We start from the raw sequence: 25,869 nt of genomic DNA on the forward strand, positions 1-25,869 counted from the left end.
GAGTTTGGGACTATTCATACCAAAGCCAGAGACACATTCCGGGAGCCTGCCTTGTTACTGACCTGAAACAAGATGATGAGCCTAGACCCATAAAGGGATACCCAAGAAATCTTTGGAAGTGAAAACCCTGATTATGACTCAAAGGAGGTAAGAAGATTCCGCCAAACTTGCGTGGCTGCCTTAGGAGATGGGAGTTGGTGAGAGGCAAGTGTCGCTCGGGGTGGGAGAGAGCCTTCCTCTGATGAAGCTGTTGAGAGGGAAAGGGGCTCTGGATAGCAGCTGTCCCCTCCACGGAGGGGTCTAAGCAGGCCAGATTGGCCATCTTCAAGAAAAGGTCTGAAAGGGATTCAACCAGTCAATGGAAAATCAGATGGATATGTGAGTAGATTTCATTCAAATATCGTATCTTAAGGGCAGGGATGTAGCTCAGCAGGAGAGCATTTGCTTAGCATGTGTAAAGCCCTGGGTTCCATCCCCAGCACTTGGGGGTCAGGGGAAGCACCAAGTATCCTGTCTTACATTTGTCCAGGAAGCCTATGAAGGCAGGATTGTGTTAATGAACAGACCTTGTGGAGGTGGCCTTCCTACTGTGGGGATTGTAAGAGGGGATAGTTGTTTTAGCTCAAGTATGTAGTCCCAAGAACACATGGCTAGGCTTTCCAAAGAGACACATTGCACTTGATAAACCAGTGGTCAGTGGCTGCTTCTTCCTAGTGCAGAAAAAGCAAATCTAGGAGTGGCAAGCGCTGGCCTTGCCAACCTGTCACAGACTGCAGAGGGGGGGGCGGAACAGGGGCAGTGCATACAGGTCAAGTCTAAGAGGGAGGTGGGAAGGGAGTTGTGGGTCCTTCAAACAGGCTGTCCATCATGGTGTGATGACAGTCACACTAGAGCTAATGTGCAGGAGACGCCAATCAGCTCTCGTGGCTTCAGTGTTCATCATAAATAGGCCTGAAAACCACCCGTGGCCTTCTCAGAACCTCATAGTGGCCACATCTGATGAAGTTCAGGGCTGTGGTTTTTTGGTACAAAGCAAACTGTAGATTGTCAGGCTCTGAACTTTAGGGCAGATTATAGCGTGATGATTGGAGTTCACGTGATATGTGATTAATGTCTCTGTGGAATCAGGACTCGCAAAACCTGATTGCTCCTATCTGATTCTTTTGGGAGGAAAAAAAACACGCACACACACAAATGTAGATACATATATGAACTTACACCACTGAATTCCTTCCCTTTGAGCCTCTAGACAATAAAAATGTTGACAGAGCTCTCGTTACATTTTCTGCATTCTGCCCATTCACATTCTGGCTGGGGTAGATGTATTGCTTTTGCCTGCCCAGGATACAATCCTTTTCTTTTTCTAGAAACCACACCATCATTTTCCTTTAGGAAATCACATCTGTCCATTCTTGAGCAAGAAACTGCAAGTTCAATGCCAGCCTCAGCAACTTCGTGAGGCCCTAAGCCACTTAGTAAGACCCTGTGTCAAAATAAAATATAAAAATAACAACTGGGGATGTAGCTTAGTTGTAAAGCACTCCTGGTACAAAATAAAAAGTGTATATATTTACTATATAAAGTTTAAAAATATATAAAATTATAAAATACATTAAAATTCTTCTTACTAATGTTTTTACTGTGACAAAATAATATAATTAATTATTCTTCGGGGGGAAAGAGGCTATTTTTCTTATTTTTAATAAGAGATTAGGAATGTATCTCATAGGAAATGCTTGTGAAGGGTGTGTTAGCTTTCTGATACTGTAACAAGACACTTGAGATAATCAACTGATAAGTAAGAAGGTTTATTTTGGCTCACAGTTTGGAGGTTTCAGTCCATGGTTGGGCAAATCCATTGCTTTTAGACATGTGGCAAGAAAGCGTCTCTTGGCAGGGAGCCTGTGGTAGAGCAAGTTACTTGCCTCTTGGCCGTCAGGCAGCAAAGAAAAAGGAGAGAAGGAGCCACGTTCTCAAAATGCCCTTTGAGGGTCCACCCCAGTGACCTAATTCATTCCCTCTAGGCCCCGCCTCTTAAAGATTCTACTTCTTCCCAGTAGCACCACAGGATAAGGACCACGACTTCAACACGTGGGCCTTTGGGGACAGTCAAGATCCAAAACTAGCCAGACAGGGTGGTACACACCTGCAATCTCACTGATTGAAGAGGCTGAGGCATGAGGCAAGATAGAGGGCAGACTCAGCAACTTAGTGAGACCCCATCTCATTAAAAAAAACTAAAAAGGGTGAGGGATGTGGCTCAATGGGAAAGCACCCCTGAGTGCAATCCCCAGTACTGCAAAAATAAACAACAAAAACCACACAGGAGATGTGCATGGGTTATAGGCAAATGCTACACTTTTTATATAAAGAATTTGAGCTTCTGCAGATTTTGGCATCCTGGTGGGGGCCTCTTGCAGCCAATCCCTATGAGTGCCAAGGGATGCTTGTACTAGTTTTTCCACTGAGGTTGCTGAGTTGCTAGGAAGTAAGCCTGCAACCTGCCAGGTACCACTTGGCGAGAGGCACCATGAGAAAAGAGAGGAGAGGGAGAGGTGGAGAAGCAGCCGTGTCCTGACAATATTTGTTTAAGCCCCTGGTTTCAATCAGGACTAAAGCCAAACCATTCCCTAAGCTTCTCAATTACTGAGCCAAGAGAAACACTCCTTTACATTATTCCAGATTGAGTTCAATTTCTGTCATTTGCTATCTCAGGAGATTTCAAGGCAAATGCTGAGCTGTAGTGGTACATGATAAAGAACCCAGTCCTGGGCATGGTCCTTTCAGGAATCTGGCCACATTGGCTTGGACAGACCCAAAAAGAAAGACTCAACTTGGTGATAACTTTGAGACTTTCTGGTTCATGTCTTAATCCTTTATTGTCTTAAGCTCCAGGGATACAATTAGATTCTTTAAAACACAATTTGCTTCCCAATGGTGATGGCTCATGAATCACCATTAGAAACTTTGGTCATCTGTTTAGTGATTTTGGAAATCTAAGTAGTCCAACAGGTGATGTCTAGTGCATCCTTGAGGATTAGTATTTTATAAGGACCAATCAGATAGCTTTACAGAGTATTATTCATTTCAATTTCATTTTGTGCATTTGCAGAAGTAAAGCAAGTCTGTACGGTCTCAAGTGAATTGAGTTTGGGCCTGGACTAACCATCTCTTGTTCTGGTGCTAGTCCCAGTTCTGCATTCTCAATCTGTGATGAAGTGTGGGAAATTTAAGAAAATCATCTAATGCTAGGGTCGAAGGGAACGGGTTGGCCATTTGGAAGTTTATTTCCTCTGAGGAACTGTAGATCATTCAAATTCACTTTACCAAGTATGCATACTTAATTCACATCCAATTAGATAAAGCAGCTGGATAGAACCTGGAGCCCTGATATTAATTCATTAATTCAGGCGTCAGAGTGGGAGGTTATGCACAGACGTGGCCCAGATGAATGCATTTAAATTGCTCTAATCTACAAATTGGAGCTGATTCTCTATCGTTTGAAAGCTGGGAAATGTTTCCATTACCACATATTTTCTGAAATACTCAGAACTGTGGTCTTGCTTTTCAGGAGCATGCTTTTTAAGCAGGGCTGTGCGGTGATCCGTCTCACGTTGCAGAAAGAGCATCGCAGTGTGGCCCAAGGGACAGACTAGAGAACAGCAGGTGGGGCAAAAGGGCACGATTTAGGATAAACAAGCCAAGAAATGATAAGGGGGTGATCCGGGATCCTGGTAGAGGGTCCCTGGAGGACATTTGTGTAGTAGAGTGCCTGTTGTGGGCTGAAGAGTGCCCCCCAAAAGAGATGTCCACTCAGAACCTGTGAAGGTGACCATTTTTGGAAAAAGGTCTTGGCCAGGTTCCATGGCACATGCCTGCAATCCCAGAGACTGGGAGGCTGAGGCAGGAAAATCACAAGATCAAAGCCAGCCTCAGCAACTTGGCAAGACCCTGAGCAACTTAGTAAGACCTAGTCTTAAAACAAAAAAAAAAATAAATAAATAAAAAGGGTTGGGGAGCCAGCGGCTTGGGAGGCTGAGACAGGAGGATGGCAAGTTCAAAGCCAGCCTCAGGAATGGTGAGGCGCTAAGCAACTCAGTGAGACCTTGTCTTTAAAAAAATGCAAAAGAGGGCTGGGGATGTGGCTTGGGTGGTGGTCGAATGCCCCTGAGTTCAATCCCCAGTACAGGGGGGAAAAAAAAGGAGGGGAGGTTGGGGACATGGCTCAGTGGTAAATGGCCCTGGGTTAAATCTCTAATATCCACCCCGAAACCCATCAAAAAACAAAAAACAAAAAAAAAAAAAAAAAAAAAAGAAAGAAAGAAAAAAAAAGGGCTTTCCAGATATAATTAAGGATCCCAACTTGAAAACATCCTGAATTGATGAGGTGCGACCTAAATCCAGCTTCAAGCATCCTTCTATTACCACATATTTTCTGAAATACTCAGAACTGTGAGACAACAGGGGAGAAGACTTGGGGACACGTGCAGAGGCGAAGTCCACAAAGAGCAGCAGAGACTGGAGTGGTGCTGTCACAAACCAAGGAATGCCTGGCGCTGCCAGAAGAGGAAGGGATCGAGGGATTCTCCCCTAGAGCCTTCAGAGGGATTGGGGCCTGCTGCCAGCTCTATTTCAGACTCTGGCCTCCAGAGCCCTAAGAGAATACATTTCTGTCACTTTAAACCACTAACTTGTGGATAATTCATTGCAGCACCCTCCCCAGGAGCACTCCCCAAATTTACATTTTGGGTTTTCTCACCTTTCCACCTGTTTCGGGGACTAAAAATCACCCCCTTAAAGGAAATCTGCCTTACTCTACAGAGAATGACTGACTTCAGAGAAAAGCTCCGCTGCAGGGAGAAGGTAATACAACTTGTTTGGGAGGTGGAGAAGAGAAGCTTTATAAACACTCCTCATGATGGGGGTGTAACCCAGGGGTAGAGCATGCGCATTGCATGCTTGGGACCCTGGGTTCAACCCCCAGCACCAGAAAGAAAAAAGGAAAAGAAAGAAAAACCTTCTCCCTTTCGGGAGTAGAGAAGTGTGATTGGGACAGGCAGAGAGACGGTTCTGAGGTACAGCTATGACACAGCATTAGAAGTGGAGGTTACCGTACCAAATGAGACTCAGCTACAGGCAACAAAAGGCTCCATTTAAAGAAACTTAAACAACGATGGAAAGATACTGGCAAATATTTGTGAAGTTTCAAGGAAGGGCCCCTTCATCCAGCCTCCACATCTCCAACCGTCCTTTCTCCATATGGGGAGCTTTAAAACTATGCACAGTGGCGCACAACTGTAACTCCAGTGACTAGGAAGGCTGAGGCAGGAAGATCATGTTTGAGGCCAGTCTCAGCATCTTAGTGAGGCCCTAAGCAACTCAGTAAGACCCTGTCTCAAAATAAAAACTAGAAAGGGCTGGGGATGTGGCTCCGTGGTAAGGTGCACCTGGGTTCAATCTACGGGTGTGAATGAGATTACCCACGAGGTTGTAGACTAGAAAGAACAGAACCTCTGGGAAACAGCAGCATAGAAGCATGGAGTAGAGGTAAGACAGATGAGCAAAGGAAACCCAGAAAAGCCGGAAGAGTCTCCAGAGGCCAGGAGAGGGCAGGTTCAAGCAGGAGGAACCAGTTCACACAGGCCAGAGCCTGAGGAGCTCAAGGAGGAGAAGGGCAAAAAGTGTCACTTGACCTCAGCGGAGCTGGTTGGCGGGGTCAGAGGTCTGATTGGGACCAGGGAACAGATGAGGGACCAGGAGGGGAAAGCACTTGGGATCCAGGGATAAGCCTGTGGAGAGAGACTGAGGGGTGGAAGGGCCTCTTGAGAAGGTAGTGGAAGGTTGACACTGAACAAGGGGCAGAACGCCTCCTCCTCCTCCAAGTCTCTGAGGCTGGAGAGAAGCAGTAAGGTTGGGTGTGGGGGCAGACAAGTTGGGGTGGGGAGGGGGGTTGTTGGAGGGTCACAGGATGCAGGAAGTGGAGAGAGGCTCACAGGAAGCGGAGAGGAGAGCTCCGGAAGTTGGAAGAAGAGCACAACCAGAGACTTTTATTTTTGCCCAAATGAAAGTGCTTGTTTTATAAGGGCCGCAGGAGCAGAGCACCCCACACTGGGTGCCTTCAGACAACAGCAGTGTTCTCTGTCAGGGTTCTGGGGGCTCCAAGTCAGAGAGAAAGGAGCTGGCGGGACCTTGCTTCCTGAGTCCTGTAGGAGAGAGTCCTGTGTGTCCCGGCCTCTGTGACCCAGGCACTCCCAGCTCAGTCTTCTCTTCCGAGAAGGACCCCAGGACTGTGGAATTAGGGCCCACCTAATCCAGTCCCAAGTGTCTCGTGGTTTCCAAGGGTCCAAGTGCAGCCAGGTCATTAGTATTGGTTTCCAGCCTGCTGTAGATCTGGGAGATGCTGGGCAGTAAGTAGGCTCAAGCAACAGGTGGGTATTTAAATTTAAATGTAAAACTCAGTTCCCCAGCACAGGATGGCCACGTGTGGGTAGGGGCTACTGCCTAGACAGCGGGAAATACGGAACATTTCCATGATGGCAGTTCTGTGGACAGCACCACTTTGGATCTTATGAGTAGTCCCCTGAACTTTTTTCTTTTTCTTTTCTCTTTTTCCAGAGCTGGGGGTTGAATCCAGAACCTCATTCATGCTGGGCAAGTGCTGTACCCCTGGATTGTACCCCCAGTCCTGACCTAATTTCCATGGACTAACATCTTGCTGCCATCCGCGGGTCTTTGCTCCTACACAGAGGCTAATGAGCACAGCCAGAAAAATTATTCACCTGGGTATAAAACAGGGAAAGCAATAGTGCTTATAAGATTTTTGGAAGAATTACATAAGATTATGCCAAAAACCATGCCACATAATGATTGGTAAATAGTAGCAGCTCAATAAATTTTAGCTATTTTATTATTATTTTATTTAAAACCTCAGCTGGATACTCATACTGTTTAGCTGATTTTTCCACTTGCTTGTGGTGAACTCTCTCTCATCTCCTCCAGTGACCATTTCAGATTATTAACCATCTCTTTCTGTTCCCTCTGTCCCTCTCTGTTATATGCTGTGTTCTTCTCACACAGAAAATTTACATGTTGAAGTACTAACCACCAGTGTTTGTGACTTTATTTGGAAGCAGGGTATTCTGCAGAGTAAACAAGAAGAGATTGTTAGGGTGAGTGCCCATCCAATAGGACTGGCTTCCTTATAAAAAGGGAACATTTGGCCAGGTACAGCAATCCACATCTGGAATCTCGGAGGCTCAGGAGGCTGAGGCAGGAGGATCACAAGGCCACTTTCAAATCTCAGTAGCCATTAGAACTCAACTCAATCTCTCTTCTTTTGGTTTTGGTTTTGTCTTTTTCTTTGCTGACTGCTTCCCAGCACACCCCACCCCAGGCCTGCTTCTGCATCTCCTCTAGGAGCAAGCAAGATAACATCTGCTTCCACATGGCACCAGAAAACAAAGGTTGGCCCGACCAATCACTGCTAAGCTTCTACTTAGACTGCTATTTTGTTTTGATATTTCTGTAGCTAACATCATATAGACCGCAAAGGATTAATTGGAAAATTGATAAAAGGGAACTAAAACACACTCATGAAATGTGAAGTTCTCAATAAATTGTAAACCACCTTTCTTAGCAGAGAGTGCTCTTCTGGTCCAGCTTTCGCCCTCTGTGCCCCTCATCCTGTCTCTGGTCATGCACTGAACACATCAGTGAGGCGCCATGATCCTGCCAGCAACTCAGAAGCCACAGGTGCCGCACTCTCACAACGGAAGAAGGAGCATATGATGCAGAAGTCTATGGAGTCATTGAGGGTCATCTGCTTCCATAAAATCCTTTGAGAAATGAGAGGAAATACATGAATATATTGATAAGTGCTAGGATTTCTGGCCCGAGGATATAGATAGATGAGTATATGGATGGATAGATAAATGACAGATGATGGGTAGATGATGGATAGATAGGTGACAGATGATAGATGATAGATAGATATGTACATGCCTTTGAAGTCTACCACAAGTCTTATAAATGTAATAATTATTCTTAACTCTTGAACTTCAAAAAAAAAAATCAGGCTTCAGAGCCAGGCACCATGGTGTACACCTGTAATCCCAGTGACTTGGGAGGTTGAGACAGAGAAATGACAAGTTCAAAGCCAGCCTCAGCAATGTAGCAAGGCCCTAAGCACTCCTGGGTTTAATCCTCAGTATAAAAAAAAAAAACAAAAAAAAAAACAAAACAGGCTTCAGGAGAGTTTGTCAACCCCTGATAAAGAGCAATTGAAAAGTTGACTTGTATTCAGAATTTAATGGAAAATGTTAGTTATGATGAGACTATATCCTAAGTAAGAAATAGGAAAATAAAAACATTTAAAATCTACTGAATAATAATAATTAGAAAAATGCACTTCATGCATCTCAGGGCCAAATGTTTTAAGCAAATGTAGCACATACCAAAATATTTAATAGTTAAACACTCTAATTTTAGGTTCTAGTCTAGGGAAAAAGCTGTTTTGTATGTGACTTTTCTCACATTAAATTGGAATTTTAACCTCTTATTATTAAGTACGTCTTTTTTTATTTTGAAAAAGAAATATGATGCTTTTTTCTTTACTGAGATTTCTATCACAGTAGGTTTGGTTACGTTGAGGCAGGACTGTGTTTCATCAAATCCTGTTTGTTGAAAGCAGAAAAAACCCCAAAGCCCAACAGTAGCAAAGAGACTTGGCTTCTAACAGACCAATTACTAGTCCTGTGAACTTGAGCAAGAACCTTGATTTCCTTGGGTCTCAGCTTTCCTCTCAAGGGTGTGTGAGGATCACATTAACACATACGTAAAGGAGCTTTACAAGTAACCACAGGATACTTACATGCAAGTTATTATCTTTTCTATTTGCCATTCGTTCTTCATACTTAAATATGCCAGTGCTCAAAATTATTTCCAACAAGGTATTTGAATCCAAACAAAATATTCATCCCTTCTTATCCATGAATCCATTTTTTAATATATTTTACATATATATGTGTGTATATATATATAGTCAATGGATCTTTTAGTTATTTATTTATTTTTATGTGGTGCTAAGGATTGAACCCAGGGCCTCACGCATGCTAGGCAAATGCTGTACCACTGAGACACTACTTCAGTCCCAATGAATCCGTTCTTTAAATAAATATTTGTTGAGACAAGGCACTATGCACTATGCACTGGGGTTGTACTAGAGCAAAACCAGAGATGGCTTCTGCTTATAGGGGACTTAGAGCCTCGGGAATTACTGTAATCATGGCTCAAAGGGAAAAGGATGTAGTGTTGGGGCACACACTTTTTTGGTTTTGTTTTTTGTTTTTATGCAATTAAATGAGGCCAAAGTATATTATAGCCATCAAATGGGCAGTGAGTGCCTAGTAATCCACTTAATATGCAAAATTCAGAAGACACAAAAGACTGGGCTGCAGTGGTGGCTTAACTAGCATGTACACTAGAGCATTTAACTAGCATGTACAGGGCCCTGAGTTGCATTCCAAGCAACACACACACACATGAAAGAGCCTGCAGCCAAAAGTTGCTGTGCATGGTTAAACAAGTGTGCCACCAAAATTCATGTCTCCCAGGAACTTGTATATGTTACCAATTTGGAAATTGGTCTTTTTAAATTTTTGTTGTTGTTGTTGTTCTGGGGATTGAATTCACAAGATAGTGCTAAGTTGCTGAAGGTCTCCTTAAGTTGCCAAGGCTGACCTTAAACTTAAGATCCTCCTGCCTCAACCTCCCAAGAAACTGGGATTATAGGCCTATGCCACAGTGCCTGGCTTGGAGATTGGTCCTTTGCAGAGATCAGGTTAAGATGAGGTCATACTGGACTAGAATGGGCTCTAAATCCAATGTGACTGGTGTCCTTATGTTAAGGGAGAAATCTGAATACAGACACACAGGGAGAATGTTGTGAGACAACGAAGACAAAGATTGGAGCAATACAGCTGCAAGCCAGGGAGCACTAAGAGTGGCTGGCTAACATCAATGTTTATAGCAGCACAATTCACAATAGCAAAGTTGTGGAACCAACCTAGATGCCCTTCAGTAGATGAACGGATAAAGAAACTGTGGTATATATACACAATGGAATATTACTCAGCATTAAAAGAGAGTAAAATCATGGCATTTGCAAATAAATGGATGGAGTTGGAGAATATCATGCCAAGTGAAGTAAGCCGATTTCAAAAAACAATGCCTAATGTTTTCTCTGATACGTGGATGCTGATCCATCATTGGGATGGGAGTGGGGAGCACGGGAGGAATGAAGGAACTTTAGATAGGGTAAAGGGGAGGGAGGGGGCATGGGGGTAGGAAAGACACTGAAATGAGATGGACATCATTATACCTAAGTACATGTATGAAGACATGAATGGTGTGAATATACTTTGTGTACAACCAGGGACATGAAAAATTGTGCTCTATATGTGTACTATGAATTGAAATGCATTCTGCTGTCATCTATAGCAAATTAGAATGAGTAAATAAATTAATTTTTAAAAAACAATGGCTGGCTAGGAAGAGGCAAAGAAGAATCTCCCCTAGGACATAGAGAGTGTGGCTCTACTAACACCTTGATTTCAGACTAATCTACAGAACTGAGTGAGAATAACTTTCTGTTGCCCTCAGCCACCCAGTTTTTTGTACTTTTTTTATAGCAACTCTGGGAAACTAATACACAGTCACCCTCCACACTGGTTCCACATCAGTTTTCTCTTCCTAAAAACACCCGATGTCACCATTTTTTGTGATTTATTTCAGTGGCACATTAAGATCATTTTGTATTTTGCTTTTTAACCTAATATCATTATCTTGAAAATCATTGCAAAGAGAATCGTGTTAGTTGGTTTTATGTTTTTATAACAAAATATATGGGGGCATATTTACAAAGAAAAAAATTTACTTAGCTCACTGTTTGGAAGGCTGAAAGTCCAAACAGCACGGCACTAACTCTTGCAAGGGCCCGCCTGGCTGTGTCACATCACATCAGACAGCATCATGGTGGGAGCCACAGACCACATGACAAAACAGGAGCTTGCTCCTTTATGACAACTCACCTTCACAGTAACTCGTTTCCCTAAGAACTGCATTGATCCCTTCCAAGGGCAGTGCCTCCAATAACCCCTCGTTAGACTCCACCTCTTAAGTTTTCCACTTCAAGACACCACACTGAGGAGCAAGCTTCTAACACATAAACCCTTCACAAGCAGACCACATCCAGGCCACAACAAGCATCAGAGAATCTCCTCCTTCTCCCTCTCCCCTCCCACTCTCCTTCGACTTCTCTTCTTTCTTCTTTTTTTCTTCTTATTTTCCTCCTCCTCCTTCTCCTGACTGCATAGCTTTTTGCAATACAATACAGAAGAAAGAGAATTGCATTAAATGTACGAGGGGGGAGACTGAGGATTGAACTTGAACCCAGGGTACTTTATCCCCAGTCCTTCTTTTTCTCTCTCTCTTTCTTTCTTTTCTTTCTTTCTTTCTTTCTTTTTTTTTTTTTTTTTTGATAGGGTCACACTAAGTTTCTGAGCCTGGTCTTGAACTTGTGATCAAAACTTGTGCATGAGGATCAAAAGTTTGAGGCTAGCCTCAGCAATTTAGCAAGACCCTGTCTCAAAATGAAATAGATAGGCTGGGGATGTAACTCTGTAGTAAAGTGCCCCTAGGTTCAATCTGCAGCACTGAAAAGATAGGTAGGTAAGTAGGTAGATAGATGATAGATAGATAGATAGATAGATAGATAGATAGATAGATAGATAGATAGATCTGACACAGTAGTGATGAGTCTGAGGCCACGTGCCTGTGGCATTGAAGGCGTTTGAGGGTAGAGCTGGGGGTGCTCTGGAGCTGGGGCTTGGGCACTCCAAGCCAGATTGCTCTCTCCTGCCTGTGTACGGGTGGAAATGCTGAAGCCCAGCAGGAGTGCCTGGAGATGGTGCAGAATCCACCACCCCGTACAGCTGTTGAGTGAATGAGAAGTTTAGAGCGTGAATTGGCCGTGATGCCCCTTCCATTAGTGCACTTAAATGGATAGTCGCTTGTCTTCTGAGCCCTCCCTTTTCTCCAAACCACAGGGACAAACCAGATGGTGGGACTTGGCCTTGTTGCTGTTAGCCTGATCACCTTCACCTACTATACCTCCTGGGTGATCCTCTTGTCATTCATCGACAACGAGCGTGTCATCCTCAAGATCTTACTCCCTCAAGCGTATCCCCCAGCCGCAGGCCTCTTGTTGTTCCTGTCTGTGGGATTATTCATCACCTATATTATGCTGAAGAACCAGAGGGTGACCAAGAAGGCTCAGTGAAGGCCCAACAGGGAGAAGGCTTCCGGCATCTTGTCTCCGTCCCCTCCAGAGCAGGGGCCAAGGGTCAGAGCCTGTAGGACAGTCCAGGCATGGCAGCCCCTCAGAGGGAGCAGATGGAGCTGCTCAGGCAGACCAAAGCCCTCTCCTCTCCTGCTCATCCTTCCAGAAGCCAGGAGGGAGAGAGAAAAACCTGGAAGCCCCCCTCTTGTCCCCTTCCATCTCAGGGCCTGCCCACCTCACTCCCAGACTGTCCCTTGTCCCTTTGGGTTCCACCTTATTGCCTCAGTTTCCCTCCAGTGACATGCTGATGATGTTGGACTTAGCAGGGCTGAGGAGGCACATGGCCTCTCCCTGTGTCCCCTGAGCACTGCTGCTCCCCAAAGGCAGCTTCTGAGTCGGACACAACCCAGACTCCAGAAGGACATCCGGACCTGGAAAGCCCTGGAGAAAGCCTGAAGACCCCTGGGCCACTGGAACATATTAAGGCAGCCACCCCAGTCCCCCCAGGGCCATGTGTGTCTAGGAGACGCAGGCCCCTGGCCCAGGGTGGTCTGTTTGGGAGAACTCAGCAATAAATGTTGATGATTAAAAATAAAGATAATTCTGACACAGAGATTACACTTGTAATTCCAGAAACAGGGGAGGCTGAAACAGGATCACAAGTTCAAAGCCAGACTCAGCAATTTTGGGAGACCCTGTCTCAAAATAAAAAAATTTCAAAGGGGCTTGGGGATATGGCTCTGTGGTTCAGTGGCCCTGGGTTCAATCCCAATATTGAGAGAGAGAAAGAATGGGTTGGGTTGGGTGGGAATCAGAAGACAGTAGAGAGGTAAGGATTTTGAAAACAGGTTGTAAGAATGGCACCAGAATATTGTTTCAGCATTGATACTGAAGATCTGGTATCACATTTGTATGTATTGTTGACATTCTGTCATCTGCATTGATGTTTTTCTTTTTATGAAATTATTCCTGCAATATGCTGCTAAAAGTGCTTGCTAATGAGGGTTTGAGAGCAGTCCAGAGTGTTTTTTGAAGTTTCTGGTTGATTGGTCAAAAGCCAGAGAAACATGGTACCTCCTCTTCCTCATCCCTACCCCACCATAAAGCCACCTGGCCTTTGTGCCTTGGACATCACAGACACCACGCGTGTGTGACAGAGGCAGAAAATGCCACAGGCAAGAAAAATGCACTGGGTCAGCCTTTTAGTGGCAGATGGAACTTCTACCCCCAAGTCACCAACTTGACTTATAAAGTTTTTATAAAGTTTCCTTAATTCAACATGAAATGCAACACAATTTATTATGGCACACCAATTTTTATAGCATTTTACATACATAGTTTTATTGAAACTTTGGCACAACTCTATTATTACCCCCCCCCTTTTTTGGCACTGGGAATTGAATGCAGGGGTGCTTTATCAATGAGTTACCTCCTTAGTCCTTATTTATTTTTTATTTTGAGACAGGATCTCACTCAGTTGCTGAGGAGCTCACTAAATTGTCCAGGCTGATCTTGAATTTGCAACTCTCTTACCTTAGTCTCCTGAGTTTCTAGGATTACAGGTGTGTACCATGACTTCTGGTTAGCCTCATTTTTTTTTTTTGTACCAGGGATTGAATTCAGGGGGACTCAACCATTGAGCCACACCCCCAGCCCTATTGTGTATTTTATTTAGAGACAGGATCTCACTGAGTTATTTAGTGCCTCGAAGTTGCTGAGGCTAACTTTGAACTTGCCATCCTCCTATCTCAGCCTCCCAAGCTGCTGGGATTATAGGTGTGCACCACCATTCCCCACCTTTTTTCTCATCTTTAAAATGAGCCCTGGGGTCATGGCATCTACTGGTAGTAATATTATAGAGCACCTACTATGTGTCAGCAATTTAGCTGGATTCTGTCTCAGAATAAATTTTTTAAAAGGGTTGGAAAGTAAAAAAAAAAAAAGTGGGGGACTGGAGATGTGGCTTAGCAGTAAAGCACCCCTGATCAATCCCCAGTACCACACACGCACAAAAGGACAGAAAGTCCCAAAGCCACTCCAGAAATGCTCAGGGTCTTTCCTCAGCCTCTCATCGCCAGCCCCCACTTGTTGAATGCACTGCCTCAACTGGAAAGTCCTCCCTAGTAGGAGAGATTTCAGTTTAGTTAAACCCAAAGAATAAAGAATGGAGACACTGGGACAAATTCAGCTCAGTCAACAGTATTCTCTGTTTGTCTCATCAACGAAATGGGGTCAATATTACTCTTGCCACCAGGCATGGTGGCACAGGCCTACAATCCCAGCTACTCTGAGGCTGAGGCACGAGGATCACAAGTTCAAGGCCAGCCTAGGAAACTTAGCAAGACCCTCTCTCAAAATATAAAAAATAAAATAGAAGAGACTGGGAATGTGGCTCAGTGGGAGAGCACCCTGGGGTTCAAGCTCCAGTACCACAAAAATAAATAAATAAATATTTTTTGAAGAATCACTCTTGCTCTGCTTGAAAGTAGACATGTGTACAAAGCATTAGTAATCAACCAATAACAATTGATTGACAGTGATCTGCATGGCACATCAGAGTGCCTCGGAAAAATTTAAAATTAAATCTTCTCTAATTTTTGAAAAACTCTACATGAAGAGAGAGGACATTCACTGCATTGCTCCTAACCCCCACTGAAGCTCCTCCTAATGTACTTCATTTTATTTTGTCCTAAGTTGAGGGCCAAGATTACTCTGGTTGGGACAAAACTTGAGAGTGGCTATTGTCCAAACCTAAAACTGTCTCCAGTTGATCTGAGTGTTCCAGATGTTTCTCTACAGTAACCCAAATCCCAGAGACCAGATCAGCCTACACACAATGCCTGAGAGGCTCCTGATAACCTGATCCATATGTGGTTTCTTTAACTTCCTGTGACCCTGCCAGTTAGAGAGGCAGCCCTAGGGTCATGGCATCTACTGGGGGTAATATTATAGAGCACCTACTATGTGTCAGGTTCAGTTACTCATGTAATATTCACATGATCCCCAAGGAAGAAATTGCTATCACCATCCCTATTTTGCAGATGCAGAAACTGAAGTACAGCAAGTTTAAGCCACGTATCCAAAATGTGGGAGGGTGCAGACTGGGTACCAGGTAGTCAAACAGCAAGCAGAGTTGATAACATGCTTAATGGTGATGCTATATCATTCTTGTCCAAGTCTTGCCTGTTTTGTTTGTGTTAGCCAGTTTCCCATAACTATAACAAAATACCTGAGAGGAGCAACTATAGAGAGAAATGGTTTATTTTGGCTCACGGTTTTGGAGATTCCAGCCCATGAACAATTGGCCCTGTTGCACATCATGGCAGGAGGCATGACAGGAACAAGACTGCTTACAGCCAGGAATCAAAGAGAGAGAGGAATCCTCTCCTAGGACACATCTCCAGTGACCTAAGGACCTCTGACCAGGCCCCACCTCTCAAGTTTCCACTACCTCCCTAGGAACCCCACCTTTAGTACTTGGGCCTGTGGGGGACATTCAACATCCAGGCTATAGCAATGTTACTGTGACCGTTTTTATTTTACCAACATCCAAAACAATTCAATCCTTGAAAGGCATCCAAAGTCACTTAGTCTCCTTCTTCAATCTAGAAACCAAAACTGGAGAAAGTTCCAATCAAGAGAGCCCCTGCACACAGACATCCTTCATTTAGATGCAAATGCCTTTGAGAGGAGTAACTCCGGGTGAGAAGGAGAATGTGCAGGACTGGGATCCTCTTTCTCTCCCTCTTTCTCTGTGCCACAGGGATCTGGAAGCAGGTGTTCGGTAAGTATTTCCTGAATGGGTTTGGGGAGTGATTAATGGTGGTGCCTAGGCTCTTTCAGGAGACTATCTTTTGCTGAGGGTTATCTTGGCCTTCCCACTCTATTGGATCCAAAGTACAATCGAGAACAAAATCTGTCTCTGTCCTATAGAGTTTCCAGCCTACTGGGAGAAAAGAGAAACTCAGAAGCAGGTGAGCAGGTGAGGATAAGGCCACAGTGGGGTGTGGCCCACGTGGCTGCTCCAGCTCACCAGGGGCAGAAATGGAGCCATTCGTGTAGGAAGGAGAGAAGATTGAGTAAGAGCCATAAAAATGGAAGCAGCACCTTTGCAAAGCCCCCAGGGCGGTCCCTCACTCTAAAGGCCTGGTACAGACACAGGAAAGACAGCAAGTGGAGGGAAGGACAACAGGAAGAAGTAATGCATCAGAGGCCAGAACCCTGGGAACAGAGAGCATTTGGTGATAAAAATCCAGGAGTGCCCCAGCAGTGCAGGATGTCCTATCCTGCTCCTTTTAGCAAAGGGCCCCAGGGGTCCTGAACACGCTGAGACCCTCCTGTCCTCGGCACCTGCAGTCCTGCACTGAGCTGCAAATACAGCTCATGTCTGTAGGTTCTTAAAGAGATAGGGAGGGAGGGAGGGAGGGAGAGATCTGTACTTATTACTCTGCTGAGTTTGAGCAGGAGGAGAAGCGGGTGAAGTCCCCATCCTGGGAGCAGCAGTGTGCACAGGGAACACCTCCTGAATGCTGACCTGCCGACTGGTCCCCCTTTTCAGGAAAGAGCCAGTTTTCTAACCCACCCGTCCAAACCATCAGCTAACACCTGTGGACATTTTCACTCATGGGGCCCTCCCCCTCCTCTGTGGCCTTGATGGTTGTTGATTGTCACTCTCCTCAGGGCTCGCTCTAAAATGTCTACATTCTTCTAAATCCCAGAGCCCAACCGGCTACAAGGATCCGATCAGCAACAGGCTCCTTGCTCTCACTCGCCAGGTGTTCATAATGTGGCAGGACACTTTGGCTTGCACTTGGCCTAGGCTCGCTTTTGCTCATGTTTGGTTCAGAGCAGCCGGCCTTTCTCACCGATGTGTAACTGAACACATTCCTCCTCGTGTCCTATCTGGGGAGTTTTGCTCTGAGTTCAGTTGAGCTGGTTTTTCTCAAGCAGTATTCCCAAATTTCCCAAACGCTGTTTCTCAGACTCAGTGATATGTTCCCGACTCAGTGATCAAACAGGATGGGAGGGGTCTCCTTGGTCTCTTGGAGATTCACCAGCTTGTTACAGGCAGAGAAGTCCTGGTTGGCCAACGGTGTCCCTGGCCTTCGACATGCTATTCCCACTGTCTCTTTCTGACTTCCCAGGAGCCAAGCCCTGGGAAGACAATCAACAACTATCTGAGGCCACAGAGGAGCAGGAAGGCCCTGATGAGTGGAAATATGGACAGGTGTTAGCTGATGGTTTGGACGGGATCTCCCAACCTGTCTCCCTAATCAGTTCTCCAAAGGATAAAATAGTCGTCTCCACTGTGTGGCTGATGACAAGTTTCAGGACTTTTTTTCCCCAAGCAAAACTTTTTTGTTATTCTTGGTTTTGTTTTGTTTTTGCTTTTTCTTAGAATTATCATAAATACTTTTCACTATGATTATAAAGTATGTATTAATTATGGACGACATAGAAATACAGAATAACAGTAAAAACCCATTCTTTTAAAGAAAACCACTGCTGACATTCTCTTCTAGACCTGAATGGGTTGGTTTGTTTTTTAATAGTGGGGATTGAACCCAGGAGTGTTCTACCACTGAGTAACATCCTTACCACTTTTTAAAAGTTTATTTTGAGACAAGTTCTCACTAAATTACCCAGGCTGGTCTTGAACTTGCAATCCCTCTACCTCAGCCTCCCAAATCTCTGGAATTAGAGTTGTGCACTGTGGTCAGCATGCTCTATGTTTTTTTTAAATTAGGTCATACCACAATGTACTTTTAAACAAATAGATTGGTAATGTCTTTCCGCATCAATAGGGACATTTCTACGATGTTATTTCAGGGGCTACATAGGGTTCCTTTGTATGGCTGCCCCTTAATTGATTTAATTGTTCCCCATGGCTAGGCCAATTTCCTCCATCCCAAACAGAAATTTAATGAACATGTTTTAGAGTTAAATCCTTTTTATTAGTTATTTCCTTAGGGTAGATTCCCAGAGTCTGGTGGTGATGTTCCCTCTGACAGGGGGCTGAGATCCCTGGCGAGCGCTGAGTGTGTGCAGGGTCTCAGGCGACAGGTAGTGGGGGTGCTTAGGAATCATTGGGCCTCCTGTTCCCCTCTCACAGCTACGCCCAAAGGCCTGTGTTCTCCTAGTTCCCTGTGGCTGCTAGGACAAATGACCACAGACATCACAGGTTAAAACATCAGAAACTTTTTGGAGGTCAGAAATATGAAATTAAGGGGATGGCAGGGTCACCCGGCTCTGAGGACTACAGGTATATTGGTCAGCCTTTTGTCACTGTGAACAAAATACCTGACAAGAGGAGAAAAAGTTTATTTGGAGCTCACAGCTTCAGAGACTGAGTCGGTGAACAGCTGACTGAATTGCTCTAGGCCTGAATGAGGCAGAACAATATGGCGGAAGGGCGTGGTGGAGGGAAGCAGCTCAGCTTGTGGCAGCTGGGAGCAGAGAGCAAAGGGACGGGACTTCAGGGAAGGTGCACCTCTCCAGGGCAGGCCCCCACTGGCCCTCCTCCAGCCATGCCCTCCCTATCTACAGTCACCACCCAGTTAGCCATTAAACAAGGGTGGACTGTGTGGGCTGCAGGACTCACCATCTAATCACTCACCTCCTGCGTGAACCCAGGAACTTTCGGAGGGCCCCTCTATCCAAACCACATGCTAGGGGAGAATCCATCCCTTGTGTCTTCCTGCTGCTGTGGTTTCTCCCAGAGCTCCCTGGCTGTGGCTGTATCACCCTGATCTCTGCCTCTCTCTTCACGGGGCCTTCCCCTTCCCTCCCTCTTATAAAGATGTTTGTCATGGGGTTCAGGCCCCACTAGGTAATCTAGGAGACTCTCAGCTCAAGATCCTTCACTCGATCTCATGTGCAAAGACACTTTTTCCAAATAAGGTCATACCACAGGTTCCGGGAGGTGAGCCAGGGCATAGCTTTTGAGGGGCCACCATTCAATCCACTCCCATGTCCTTCCAGACCAAAGGGGCAGTTTTCAAACTGGTATACACACCCATACATACATTAGCAGTCAACTCTCCAAATGCCACCTTCAGCTGTCCCCCACATTTAAGCAATCAAGTCAAGCGGTTTAGCTGGGAGCACCTAGGACACGTGGGACTTTTTGAGGAGGTCAGAAGGAGAACCAAGTTTTATTGCTGTCCTCCGGAGAACTTCCTGACTCCCTTTCTGGGTCTGGATGTCGGCTCTCAAGAGCCACCTCTTGCCACGACAAGGAGAACCAGGCCCCCGAGAAGATCTGTGTACCATCAGCCAGGCTCGGGCGAGAATCACTCGGAGGTCCTGATTTACAGTTTTTTGAAAAGCAAATCATTTCCCTGTCTCAGCAAAAGTCCTCACAGGACATTCCTAAGTTTCAGTGGGAGGAAAAATGAGTTGCTTTATGAGCCCATTCGGCATGTTTCTGGCCTGTTGAATGTTACAATCTGTTGCAATGTGAAGCCTTATCTACAAACCAGGCCTGAGTGTTGAACACAGGCTGTCCCTGAACTCTCCAGTGACAGTGTATTCCACAAGTTCATGTGTAGGTGAGAAGTTTGCATCTCTGAGAGCCCTTCCCACCCGTGCTGGGCTAGTGGTCCCTGGGCCTCTTGATTCCTTTGCAGCTGCCTGGCTTGGACCCTGCGCCTCACAGAGCCCCCCGACTCTGAGCCCGGGAGGTCTAGAAGGGAAAGGCAGGATGTGGCAGGGGATTTGGCAGAATGTCCAAGGCTTTGACAGCCATGAGCATTGCTGAGGAAGGTCCCCCAAACAAGAGGGTCAGGTCAAGACTGTCACCAAGGGGGCGACTGGAAAGGGCCAGAGACATCTTTGTAAAGCTGCCTGACTTTGCTTTGCCATCCGACTAGTGAGAATTCCACAGCTGTGAGTGGGAATGGATTTGGGTGTATGAGTTTTCTAGGGAAGCTGTCACCAAGTGCCACCAGCTGGGCGGCTTGACAGATGTGTACCCTCTCACAGTTCTGAAGTCAAGAAGTCTGAAACCAAGGTGTCAGCAGAGCCACGTTTTCTCTCCTCACTTCTGGCTTCTGTCAGAAATCCTTGGCGTTCCCTGACTGCTGCATAGCTGTGTCCTGTGCCTCCATCAGAGGTCACAGGGCTACCCTCCTCTGTGAGTCTGTCTCCACGGGGCTTATTCCCTGTCTCTGTGTCTCATCCCTTCTTATAAGGACACCAGTCGTTAGATGTGGTGTCCCCCAAAAGCTCTCAAATGTAAGAAAATGTAAGAAGGTTCAAAGGAGAAGTAACTGCGTTAAAATAGTCTTGACCCATCAGTGAATTAATCCCCTGATAGGGATTAACTGAGTGGTAACTGAAGTGATAGGGTGTGGCTGGAGGAGGTGGGAACTGGGGCATGGCTTTGGGGTATATATTTGTATCTGGCCAGTGGAGTCTCTCTCTCTCTCTCTCTCTCTCTCTCTCTCTCTCTCTCTCTCTCTCTCTCCCTCCTCTCTCTCTCTCTCTCTCTCTCCTCCTCCCCCCTCTCCCCATGAGCTGCTTCCCTCTGCCACACTCTTCTGCCATGATGTTCTGCCACACTTTGAGCCCCAACCTTCTATGGACTATGACTTCTGAAACCATGAGCCCTCAAATAAACTTTTCCTCCCCTAAAATTGTTCTGGTCAGATCTTTTAGACACAGCAGAGAAAGAGCTGGCTAAAACACCAGTCACACTAAATTCCAGCTCACCTGAATGACTTTGCTCATCTTAATGGGATTATATTCACAGAGAAACTATTTTCAAATAAGGTCACATTTATAGATACAAGGAGTTAGGACTTCTACATATCTTTTTGGAGTACAATTCAACCTACTACAGACAACTTATATCACTTCATCCAAAATACAAATATCCTCAGTGGCCATGAGCTATAGTCACAGAATCTCTGCTATTCACATCCCTTCATTGGACAACAAGAGAATAAATCTCTGCAGGATTCTTTCAAATGCATGAAGTCTTCCCAACCAGCCTCCAAATATTTTCTTAAGGATAAATTCTCCAGATCTCAATGAGTTTAAGATCCCTTCAGGATTCGAGTCATTGATCTTGGGACACAGCCCTTGGTCTAACCCATCCTGAGAGGCTTGCAGACGGAGCACATATATACAGACAAGGTCTGCTGGGTCAGGACTCCATGAGCGCACCTCCTGGGGGACAAGCTATACCTCTGCTGCATCTGAACGTGTGTTGAGATGTCTGTTTTGTTCCAAGGTGGCTTTATTTGTTGTTTGTTTTACAGAGGGTTCATGGAGTCTAATGGCTAAGCTAGACTGTTGATGTTGACTCAGATCAGGTTTGCAGTTGGCTGATTTCTGACATTTACTTACTTATTTATTTTGCAGTGCTAGGGATGGAACTCAGATCTCTCTCTCATGCATTCTGAGCACTTGCTCTGCTGCTGACCTTCCTCCCCAGCCCAGCCTCTGAGCTCTGGCCTCATAATTCCTTGTAAAGCCCATCTCCCATCTTGACTCAGTGACTCATGCTGTTTCTCTTTGAAGATTCTGCATATGGATACCTACTGGATTTCATCTCATTGCTCTCAGGACTTCAAGGCAGTGCATTTAAACTATTATGAATGTTGATCTATCCTTCCTGCACTAGCCATCCAACTCAGCTCCTTCCTTCCAGCAGGAAATGCAAGGAAGAGAACAAATATTTATATTTTAATACCCCTTTATCTGGGCAAGACCATATTTTCTATTTTTCGATCAATGTCCATACACATACAGAAAAGTGCACAAACATAAATATATAGTTCAATGAATGATCACAAAGCAAATGCCTGTGTATCCACCCATGTCAAGAAAGAAAACACTAGGCTGGGAATGTTTTCATAAGCATTTTTATTTTAAAATCCTTAGACCTATTTGGTAATTATTAGTAAACCTAGTTTACAGATGATGAGACAGACTCAGAAAGGTTCAGTGACTTGCCTACTGCCCCACTGCTGAGAGGGACACAGCACAGAAGGACAACTCTCAGCCCTGGGCACTGCAGGGTTGACTCTGGATTTGCATGAAAGATGTGGCCATCTACTCAGATGAGGCGGGTGAAGGACATCCCAAGCAGGGGACCTCTTCAGAAGGTGTAAACTGGGGGCAGACACTCCATTTTTCTGGGGCACAGGATTCTGGTAGGAGAATTTGGCCAGATTTTGTATCTGGCCAATGGAGACCCCTCTCTCTCAAAAATCTAGACTTCAGCTTGGGTGCAGTGGTGCATACCCATAATCCCAGCAACTCAAGAGACTAAGGAAGGGGGATCGCAAATTAGAGACCATCTCAGCAATTTAGTGAGACCCTGACTCAAAAAATGGGGAGGGGGCCCTGTGGACGTAGTTCAGTGGTAAAGTGTACCTGGGTTCAAGCCTTAGCACTACATTAAAAAAAAAAAAAAGCTGAACTTTATTCTGTAGCCAAAGGAAAATCCACTGAAGCTTCTAAGAACTTTGATTTCAAATAAAACAACCCCCAAAAAAATCCTCTAATAAAACAACTCATTTTAAAGAATAATGTCATGAACCTTCCAGTCCCACCTGATTGGCAGGCTGTTTAAACAGTACTGCTTAATCAGGGTGTCTGGAAGTCTTGGAAAAATTTCATGCAGATCTCGGGGGGGGGGGGGGGAGATGTTTTAGAGTTAAAATGAACAGAAGTAAATGACCAGAGAAGCTGTTAGTAGACTGGCCCAAGCTGGGCATGGAGGCACATAGGGACTTGGGAGGCTAAGACAGGAAGATCACAATTTGAAGGCAGCCTGGGCAACCCAGCAGGACCCTATCTCAAAATGCAAAAATAAAATGGTTGGTGGTGTAGCTCAGTTGTAAAGCACCCCTGGGTTTGAGGAAGGTGAGGAGGTGGCTCAAGAGGCAGGAATTCCACAGAAGGGACAAGACTATCTGAAGCACCTTTCCTTTCTACCAGGAAGAACATCAGCTGATACAAGATGAAAGTTCAATGTGTAGCCACATCCTTTAAGGTAATTAAGCAAAGTGGTCCTAGAAACTTCAGTTGCCCACTATGAGCTAGTGTTATGGTTTGGATGTGAGGTGTCCCCCAAAAGCTCATGTGTGAGACAATACAAGAAGGCTCAGAGGAGAAATGATTGGGTTGTGAGAATCTTAACCCAATCAGTGAATGAATCCCCTGATAGGGATTAACTGAGTGGTAGCTGAAGTTGTAGGTGTGGCTGGAGGAGGTGGGAACTGGGGCATGGCTTTGGGGTATATATTTGTATCTGGCCAGTGGAGACCACTCTCTCTGCATCCTGATCATCCTGTGAGCTGCTTCCCTCTGCCACACTCTTCCACCATGATGTTCAGCATCACCTGGAGCCCTGGGGGATGGACCTGGCTGTTTGTGGATGGAGACCTCTGAAACCATGAGTCCTTAAATAAACTTTTCCTCCTCTGCAATTGTTCTGGTCAGGTCTTTTAGCCACAGCAGCGAAAAAGTTGACTAAAACAGCTAGGTGACTTCAAATTAGTGTCCACAGAGCAACCCAGTAAAGAGACAACGTGTATCACTGCAGTATATTGTATAAACCTCAACAGAATGAGCTTGAAGACTCCCCCAGTGACCCAGGGCATCTCCCTAGGCTGGGGTGGAGATGAATCACTTTCTATCCAGATTAGAGAGTGGATTCAACAAAGGAAAAAGGGGATTTCCTGAATATTCAAAAAGTTGAGACCAGTAATACAGTCGTTTTGCAATTTGTTTAACATTTTGCAAATCAGGAAATAAGGACCAACCAAATGAGAAAAGCAAACTCTATTCCGAGCTTGCTGGTAGCAAGGGAGATGGACATGGAGACCCAAAGTAAGCATGAGAGTGGGAAGCTTTTAGGGGAAAGGCCAGGGAAGGGCTTCTGGTGAGCACTGGTAGGAGGCTGGAGGGGTCACTGTGGGGTGTCCTATGTCACTAGCTAGGGGTTTCTGTTAGCTTCTCATGGGTGGTTCTAATGTGAAAGTAGGGACAGAAAGCAGAGACGCTGTATCAATCAAGTTGTGGCTATCTGGGGCCAGTTGTCACAGGTCTTGCTGCTGAGCTTCCCGGACTGTAGCAGACAGCAGCCTGACTTCCCAGCACTCTACACAGACTGGCTCCCCAGACCGTCAATTGTAGATAAGGGAATGCTTTTCTGGGTAGGTTGCTACTGGCGTGGATACATTTTATTTTTACATCTGATCTGGCTGTTGTCCACTAATACTAAGCCTTTCAAATGGGGAAAAATGTTGCCAGGCACTGTGGTGGCACATGCCTGTAATCCCAGCAGCTCAGGAGGCTGAGGCAGGAGGATCGCAAGTTCAAAGCCAGTGTCAGCAGCGAGGTCTTAAGCAACTCATTAAGATCCTGTCTCTAAATAAAATATATATATATATATGTATATATAAAAGGGCTGGGGATGTGGCTCAGTGGTTAAGCACCTCTGGGTTCAATCTTCAGTACCAAAATTTTTTTTTAAAGGGGAAAAATCAAACTTTTTAAAATGAGAGTAAGCTAGGCAATCAAAGTAGGGAGTGTGGGACAAAGAGAGAACCTCGAGATGATAGATGGGAACAGTCTTGGGGAAGTGAGAACATGTCTTTTTAAAGGAAGAGTAGAGCCAGTCATTCATGGTGGCCAAAGCATGGGATGGGAGGTGATGGGTGACAGCAGTGACCAGCTGGGTCACAAAGAGCCTTGAATACACCACCAAAGAGTTAGGATTTGATGCTGAGACAGTGGGAAACTGCCAAGAGTTTTCAGAGGGAGCAACACAGGCTCTGAAGTGTGATGAGAAGAAAATCTAGAGGGTTGGGGAGGTGGCTGAGTCATGGAGCACTTAACTTTCCTAGCATGGGTGAGGGCCTAGGTCCAATCTCCAACACTGAAAAGGAGGAGAAGGAGGAGGAAGAGGAGGAGGAGAAGGGGGGAGGAGGAGGAGGAAGGGAGGAGAAGGAGGAGGAGGGGGGAGGAGGAGGAAGGGAGGAGGAGGATGGAAGAGGAGGAAGAGAAGGAGGAAGAGGAGGAGGAGGAGATGGAGCTAGGGAGAAGGAGGAGAAGGAGGGGGAGGAGGAGGAGGAGGAGGAAGGGAGGAGGAGGAGGGGAGAAGGAGGAGGAGAAGGAGGAAGAGGGGAGGAAGAGGGGGGAGGAGGAGATGGAGGAGGGGGAGGAGGAGGAGGAGGAAGGGAGGAGAAGGAGGAGGAGGAAGGGAGGAGAAGGAGAAGGAGGAGGAGGAAGGGAGGAGGAGAAGGAGAAGGAGGAGGGGGAGGAGGAGGAGGAGGATGGGGGAGGAGGAGGAGGAGGATGGGGGAGGAGGAGGAGGAGGATGGGGGAGGAGGAGGAGGAGGAAGGGAGGAGGAGGAGAGGAGAAGGAGGAGGAGAAGGAGGAAGAGGGGAGGAAGAGGGAGGAGGAGGAGATGGAAGAGGGGGAGGAGGAGGAGCAAGGGAGGAGGAGGATGGAAGGGGAGAAAGAGAAGGAGGAAGAGGAGGAGGAGGAGATGGAGATGGGGAGAAGGAGGAGG

At 45.7% G+C, this 25,869-nt stretch overlaps 1 protein-coding gene across 1 annotated transcript; it reads left to right on the forward strand.

Annotated features, from left to right (window-relative positions):
• Positions 1 to 11,962: 11,962 nt before the first annotated feature.
• Positions 11,963 to 12,337, forward strand: LOC308649530 (dolichol phosphate-mannose biosynthesis regulatory protein-like; the record flags this gene model as incomplete). Its single annotated transcript, XM_081295065.1, has 2 exons — positions 11,963 to 11,984; positions 12,105 to 12,337. The coding sequence occupies 2 exons, from the start codon at positions 11,963 to 11,965 to the stop codon at positions 12,335 to 12,337; spliced, it is 255 nt and encodes an 84-aa protein (XP_081151191.1).
• Positions 12,338 to 25,869: the final 13,532 nt, after the last annotated feature.

The sequence above is a fragment of the Spermophilus citellus genome (genome assembly GCF_964194105.1).
Source record: "Spermophilus citellus genome assembly, chromosome: 5".
NCBI lineage: Eukaryota > Metazoa > Chordata > Mammalia > Rodentia > Sciuridae > Spermophilus > Spermophilus citellus.